Source organism: Syngnathoides biaculeatus, chromosome 13, assembly GCF_019802595.1.
Source record: "Syngnathoides biaculeatus isolate LvHL_M chromosome 13, ASM1980259v1, whole genome shotgun sequence".
In the NCBI taxonomy this organism is placed as follows: Eukaryota; Metazoa; Chordata; class Actinopteri; order Syngnathiformes; family Syngnathidae; genus Syngnathoides; species Syngnathoides biaculeatus.
The window spans coordinates 6,247,254-6,254,937 of NC_084652.1; the positions used below are offsets into that span (position 1 = coordinate 6,247,254).

At 43.3% G+C, this 7,684-nt stretch overlaps 2 protein-coding genes and 1 non-coding gene across 3 annotated transcripts in view; 2 read left to right on the plus strand and 1 right to left on the minus strand.

Moving 5' to 3' along the window:
* The window catches only part of LOC133510447 (dynein axonemal heavy chain 8-like), a 53,443-nt gene extending 51,234 nt beyond the window's left edge, over positions 1–2,209 (minus strand). Inside the window, 5 exon segments of the mRNA XM_061838343.1 lie at positions 672–814; positions 892–976; positions 1,332–1,463; positions 1,554–1,637; positions 2,003–2,209. Coding sequence (XP_061694327.1) covers positions 672–814; positions 892–976; positions 1,332–1,463; positions 1,554–1,580 — 387 coding nt within the window. The 5' untranslated portion in view covers positions 1,581–1,637; positions 2,003–2,209.
* Positions 2,210–3,022: 813 nt separating this feature from the next.
* On the plus strand, positions 3,023–7,455 carry LOC133510706 (calreticulin-like). The gene is made up of 9 exons (XM_061838944.1): positions 3,023–3,206; positions 3,454–3,555; positions 4,456–4,659; positions 4,744–4,838; positions 4,917–5,126; positions 5,212–5,325; positions 6,438–6,581; positions 6,690–6,782; positions 6,857–7,455. The coding sequence occupies exons 1-9, from the start codon at positions 3,110–3,112 to the stop codon at positions 7,049–7,051; spliced, it is 1,254 nt and encodes a 417-aa protein (XP_061694928.1). The 5' UTR covers positions 3,023–3,109; the 3' UTR covers positions 7,052–7,455.
* A 113-nt stretch (positions 7,456–7,568) lies between these two features.
* Positions 7,569–7,640, plus strand: trnae-cuc (transfer RNA glutamic acid (anticodon CUC)). The gene has a single exon. It is a non-coding gene; the product is annotated as a tRNA-Glu (tRNA).
* The last annotated feature ends 44 nt before the right edge of the window (positions 7,641–7,684 follow it).

A 7,684-nucleotide genomic window follows, 5' to 3' on the forward strand; every position in this document is an offset into this window, starting at 1 on the left:
TCCGGTTTCCTCCCACATCCCCAAAACATGCAACATTAATTGGACACTCTAAATTGCCCCAAGGTGTGATTCTCTTGATGTGCCCTGCGATTGGCTAGCAACCAGTTCAGGATGTAACTCGCATCCAGCCCGTTGACAGCTGGGATAGCCTCCAGCACTCCCCGGGACCCTCATGAGGATAAGCGGTAAAAGAAAATGAATGGGTGGATGGATAAACATAAAATGTACAATTATTTAAAGTGCATATACATTTTTTGGGACACCCTGTATGTATGTATGTATAACATACTCAAGAGAGATGCTCAATTTCAAATAATAATAATGTGCAAATCAATACAGATGTGTTTTGCTCATCGATAATGGCTGGATTTGCTCCGACTAACCAATAAGAAGATGCCCTTGGGAGGAGAAGTTTTTAACGTCCGGTTAAAATTAAATTGTCCATCAATACTGATTCTGAAGGCATTGGGTAGAATTAATTGACATAGCAACACGGAGACTGAACTGTGATTGGACATTAAAAACAAAACAAAAAAAAAAATTACAATGCTGCTGACTATTTTTGCTGCTCCTCACATCCACATGAAATAATAATTAATGTTGATAAACTGCACAGTCGCACCTTGCGCTGCTGCTTAAAGCAAATAAATAGATTTTGGATTCTGCCCTACCTCGTGTATGTTGTCTGGAGTCACAGCAACATTCACCCGGATACGCGTGAAGGCACAATAAATGCCCGTGAGGGCCCTGTCCGATAAGTTGGCGTAAGCGAGACGTAATGCTTTCTGGGGCCCGGGAATCGGACGACCACACTCTGAGGTTGAATTCAAAACAGTTCTAATGTGATGAATGCCAATAAAAAACTGATCACCTTTTAAGGATGATACCTACCCATCCCGGGATGTTTTTCCTCTTGATATACAAACGAAAGGTTAGGACTTCCATCGATAGCAAAAAACCTGTCAAAAGGAGAGAGCTACACACAAACACAGCGAGAACATTTAAAAAAAAGACATCAATTAATCCACACCGAGATAAAAAACTAATAGTTTCACAGTTGTAAGAAACTACCCTAATAGATCTTGATGCATTTTGTGCTGTTAGGCTGTTGTACCACTTCAAAACCAATTAAAACAAGTTTACAGACCCAGATTCATTGGACTACATTATAGATCGAACCAAACTAATCCATCTGTGTATGTATTGAATTACTGTGAATCTTAAAAATGTAAAGATGACCACATTGTGATGTTCTAAGCCGCGTGTGTAAGTGTAGCTGCTCTACTACGATAGATTGACAGTTGATGGAAGTGTATCCAGTACTTCCTCACCGAGTAGTCCAGAATGAATTGTTCCACTACTGATGGTGCCAAGTTCAGTCTCAGGGCCAGCATGTTAATCACGTAGTGGTGTGCAGGGCCCAGCTGCTCCTTTCGCTCCTTTCTCACATGCTTATAATTATCCTGAGGATGACAGCGGTCACATTAACGCTAGGACCCACCAAATAAATTCCATTTGTTATTTTTCTCCTCAAAATTTGGATCATTCCATACATGGGTGTTCGCTTTGAGGGACGCCATTATTTAGAGTTCTAGTTGAGTTGCCACTTCGCAGGTAAGCGATTCTCCATCTTCTGCCTGGATTATTAAACAGCATCATAAATAGCCACACTAACATCCTCAGTATTACACACAATATTCAAATTAATCCATAAAATGCTTTCCCAAAATTTATCACCTCAAGGCCCAATTGGTTCCTACCCAGGGTAAAGAGCACTTTAAAAAAGTAACTTTTAACAAGGTGATGTACGTAAGAGCAAACATAAAACAGAATTTAAAATATATTTTCTTATTAAAGTACACAGCTCATGTCACAGCAATATATGTATATATTAAACAAACTCTCACGTGGTTTTTTTTTGTTGACAGTGAATGAATGATATTTTGAATAAAATTAAAATGAATGACATTTTAAATAAAATTAATGACATTTGAGTGATTACCTGAAACATGGTGCGTTCGCGTTATGCTAACGTTCGTTCTGCTACTTTTATTTTACTAATAAACAAATTAGTTTTGAGTGAAACGAGATGGTTTCCCCCCCAAATTCGACCCCTTTATTGTCTTTAAACGCTTGCTCATTGTACTTGCTTCTTACGTTGTGCTTGTTTTTGCTGTTTGTTTGGAGCATGCCAATTTCGACTGCTCGTAGTACGTGCGCGTACTTTGAGTGGCGTGTCTTACGTCATAAATACGTCACATGCGGCACGTCTAGTGGTGTGTTTACGATACCGGGAAAGGTGGATGTCTGTACGCAAATCAACTCAGGTGTTACGGATTTATGACGACGTCTTTGATTCATTTGAAAAGCCAGTGAGGAAAATATACACAAATATTAGCGGCGGCCAAGTCAACTACAAAGCACTCTTTTAAAGCCAATAATATATAAATATAAATATATATATATATAGTTCACCTTTCATCACAACCATTCTCCGAAGAAATCAGTGTTCACCACTACGTAATTTCTGTGTAAAGTTTCGTAAAATGTTGTAAAAAGACTGTTGTTAATGTACTTCTATCTCCCTTTTTTCCCTCCAGCCTTGTTCTTTTTCATTACTTTATAACAAGCGAGCAAACGTTCATAGAATATCCCTGTTTCCTAAGGTTCTGAATGTCACATTATGATAGCACGGCACGCGCGACCTTTTGTCAAACTTTTACTTGATAATATTTTCATAACATACAACAAATTCATTGTACATGTGTGATATTGTTAGAAATTATTTTATGACTATAAAATATAATTAAAAAGCACAATTTGACCTCAACAACCACGAGCCATGCAACAACGACTAATAGCGACATCTATCGATGCACTGACGGTATAGCGTGAAGATACTTTTCGGTATCTTCGCTGATCTTGGATCAGCGCTGAGAAGCAACCTATGTTTCGTGGTCCGCCGTGATTGGTTGAGCCGCGCCGTGTGCTCGGCCAATGGCGTGGGGACATCTGTTAGCTTGAGCTTCTCTGGAAAGACACCCAACTCCGCCGTCAAGTCTCTCTGAAAAGACCCCCGAAAAGGACAACACCTCCGAGGCGAGAAAGGATGGGCAAAATGCAACTTTTGGCTGCCGTTGCGGTGTTTTTAGTCGCATACGGTGCGCAAGCCAAGGTGTACTTTCGGGAGGAGTTCGCGGACGGCGGTAAGATGGACGGACCAAAACCGAAAGTTCATATTTGGCTGTTAAATCGAATATTGCATTTGCTAATGGCGCGGTTCCCCACCCCCCGTTATTCTTCAAACTTGTTGAAGCTTACCAATCTATTACCACGCCGTCTGTTGAACGTTGCGTCGCCCCTTAAGTGGGCGTCAGGGGGTCTTTTGGTATCTTCTCTTGCAAACTGTTAAATCATATTTTTCCTTATTACATTATGTTGTTCGTCATTCAGATGGATGGAGAAGTCGTTGGCTGGACTCCAAGCACAAGTCTGACTACGGCCAATGGAAACTGACGGCTGGGGACTTCTTTGGGGACGCCGAGAAGGACAAAGGTGGGCACTGGTCCCCTTATTCTGCGTAAAATTATGAGTTTAATGTTGATTTTTGTGCCTTTTCTCAATTGAAACATGGTGATGATCGCAGTTATGTTTTTTTCAGACAAAGAGAAAGCAAAACTATATGCTGTAGGAGAGCGATACAATACCAACAAATTGACTTATTTGCCAGTTTAGGGATCAGATATTGACTGAAGGGGATAAAAAAAATCAATAGAGGAATGAATGATGTTGATGGGATTCTGCCGCTTAGGGTATTGACCTTCGGCACAAGTCACATTTGATGAATGCCGTTCATGTATGATGACTTATGCGGGGGCAACGTGGTGGTGAGGGGGAAAATTTACACCCTGCCTGCATTTTGTTTTGTCCCCGGGTCAAAGACGCTTTACCAACCCACATTGCATATCAATGAATGTCGTCAAAGGGGCTGTACCCCCGGCAGCTGTGGCTACGCAAAATACTTTGCTTCTGATTGCCTCTCATTTGGGCAAATTCACATTTATCAAAACAGGGGGTCTAGAATTTACTGCTTCGAAGCAAAATGGCCAACTTCCTGTTCAATTTCTGCTGCGGTTCCTTAAAAGTCTCCTTTTAGAAAAGATGTTGCCAGGGCAACACTGGTGCCACTGATTAGTAAAGGGCAGACTCTGAAGTGCTCCCTGGAAAGTTTTGGAAAAATTAGCGCCCCCCCCCCCACACACACACACACACACGCTCTGATACAGGAATTTCCCAAAAGCGTACACACCATGGCTGGCGCACGTAAGAATGACAACCTGTCCAACCAGCTAAAATATAGCTCATCCACATTGAGGATAAAAGCTGGAAAAAAATCTAAACCTTAAATTCTACAATTTTGTTTTTAACTGAAATTTTACTTGTATTTTTTGGTAGGTCTCCAAACAAGCCAGGATGCCCGATTCTACGCGTCATCAGCCCGCTTTGAGCCGTTCAGCAACGAGGGCAAGAGTCTGGTCATCCAGTTCACCGTCAAACACGAGCAAAAGATCGACTGCGGCGGCGGCTACGTCAAAGTCTTCCCGGCAGACTTGGATCAGGCCGCCATGCACGGGGAGTCCTCCTACTACATCATGTTCGGTAATTGTCGAACGTCGTCAGCGCGAAGGTTGAATGTTAGGCGAAGTACTCGTGACCTCAAGTGATTGTTCATGTCTCACGCAGGTCCGGATATTTGTGGCTACAGCACCAAAAAGGTGCACGTCATTTTCAATTACAAGGGCCAGAATCACCTCATCAAGAAGGAAATCAAGTGCAAAGTAATTTCATAACTTGTATTGAGGCTCTGTCCAAGCTCTAGATCATATTTTCCCTCATCATCATATTCCTCCTTTCAGGATGACGAGCTGACCCACTTGTACACACTGATCCTGAATGCCGACCAGACCTATGAGGTGAAGATTGACAACGAGAAGGTGGAGTCCGGCAGCCTGGAGGAGGACTGGGACTTCCTGCCCCCAAAGAAGATTAAGGATCCTGAGGCCAAGAAGCCAGAAGACTGGGACGACCGTGCTAAGATCGATGATCCTGACGACACCAAGCCTGAGGTAACGAAAGAGAAGGAATCTTTGGGGCTAAATACCAAGAACTGATGAGTTCAACTGTTAACTTTGGAAATGTTTCCTCTTCCAGGACTGGGACAAGCCTGAAAACATCCCTGACCCCGATGCCAAAAAGCCAGACGACTGGGATGAGGACATGGACGGCGAATGGGAACCACCCATGATCCCTAACCCAGAGTACAAGGTAGGTTATAAAAACTGACCGTTTCGCCCAGAAGCTTCATTTTTCCCCAGAGGTTAAAAACGGTCTTAAAGCCCAAGTGTTCTCCCTATAGATATTGTAATTAAAAATACATATTCTATTATTCACTTCAATGTTTATACGAAAAAGTTAACATGAGAGGAGAGTGCGTCATCTAAGCGCAAAGTTACGGAAGTGTCACTCGCCATCCAAGTGGTCGCCATATTGGCTGCACCTACTGCCCGTGACGTCACCCCGGACATTGGCCATTGAAAACTCGCTGTGGTCCCTACTATGGGAGATGAACGTGACCCTTCTGACACGGAAGCTCTTCTCAAAGAAGAGAACGTCTCGCAAACTGAGTGAAGTGACCGGGGCGATATTACCATATCGTTTCGAGCCATTTTTAGATGATATGCGGATCATGGCCAAATCCCCTCCCAGCCCGATCCACGTCCGCGCAGCGGGGATAAAAACAACAACGCCGCCCACCCGCGAGTGATGACGTACAATCAATTTTTCGCGATAAACTGGATCTTTTGGGAAAAGTATGAAAAGGGAATCCATCCTCCCGAATGTTAGCAATATCCAGCAATGCAACGAACCGGCATTTTGGCTAACACGAAGGAACAACGAGCTACGTTCCTGCAGGTGAAACTAGTATAAACAAACGAGTCCACTTGAGGGTGGTCCTGTCCTGTCCGTCACTTCCTGCTTCTTCTCGAAAACAAATCCCTTGAGGATTTTCATGGCAGGAGTTACAAAAAACCAAATACGTAAAAAAATCACGATTTGTGGTGATGGTGGGGGGGGGGAGACAGATGGGTTCATACCGGGTTTTTTTTTTTTACCCATTAATAACATACTAAAAACCCCGGATTTCATGACAGTGGACCTTTAAAGAACCCAAGGAATTAGATGAAATTACACTTGTGGATAAGTGCATGTAAACCAAACTCCTCCTGCCCCATGGCGACAACTTCGCTAAACATTCTAATCCCGTGTTAGGGACCGAGCCCTGCCGCATAAATCAACAAGTTATCCCCCCTCCCCCCGAAAAGCTTCTAGATGCCACAATAGTGATGAAAAATAACTGTATATCCTTTGTGTTCCAGGGAGAGTGGAAACCCAAGCAGATGGACAATCCTGACTATAAAGGAGTCTGGGTGCACCCCGAGATCGACAATCCCAAATACAGCCCCGACTCCACCATCTATAAATTTGACAACGTCGGCGTGATTGGTCTCGACCTTTGGCAGGTGGGTGGGGTGAACGTTGGCTCGGTTGCGAAACGCCACGGCGACGCGAAGCTCAAGGTCGTTGTGTTTTTTTTTTTTTGTTTGTTTTTGGGGTTTTTTTGCGTTCAGGTGAAATCCGGCACCATCTTTGACAACTTCCTGATCACGGACGACGTGAAGGAAGCTGAGGACATCGGGAACGAGACGTGGGGCGTCACCAAGGTATCAGGCGTGCTGTTGCGGAAATTTCATATTCTGAGATAGTCGACCTAATTATGACCTGCGTTTGTCCACAGGAACCTGAGCGCAAAATGAAGCAGGAACAAGATGACCTGAAACGGAAGGAAGAGGAGGAGAAAAACAAAGAGCAGGAGACCCATGGGGAGGATGACGACGACGACGAAGATGAGGATGACGACGAAGACGAGGAGGAAGAAGAGGGACTTTCAGAAGCGGATGAGGACGACGCAAAGACCAAAGATGAGCTTTGAGGAGCTCTTACTTTCCGGGAGAAGAAAAAAAAACAAACTGTGTACATTCCAGGGATATCGTGGCTGGTGTGCGTCCTCACCCTAATAAGTAATAAAAAAACAAAAAAAAAAACCAAGGAGGATAAATGTCACTTTGGCCACTATGTCAACAGGGCGTCTCCATACTACTGACTAGACGCACAATTTCAATCACGTTTTTCTGAAGCTTCATCTTCTCGAATTGAGGGATCTCTCCTTCTGATTTCGTCCTGGCGGTTTTTTTTTTTTTGGTCTGGGTGAACGGTGAATACTGTACACCGGAATATGCAGCAGTTCATTCATATTTAATTGGTAACTTTTGTCTTTTGCTGTTTGAAAACAACTGTACCTGTCACATGACCCAGAAATAAAGGATACAACTGTAATGTTTCTCAAGTCACTCACTTTACAATGGAAATAGAAATATAAAAATATAAAAGCTAAGTGATAGGTAGGATTGTAAGACAGTTTTTATACATTGCCATACTGACAACACAAGTCCCTGGTGGTCTAGTGGTTAGGATTCGGCGCTCTCACCGCCGCGGCCCGGGTTCGATTCCCGGTCAGGGAATATTTTGGTACATGCAGCAATTACTTTTTTTTTTTTTTTTAAAA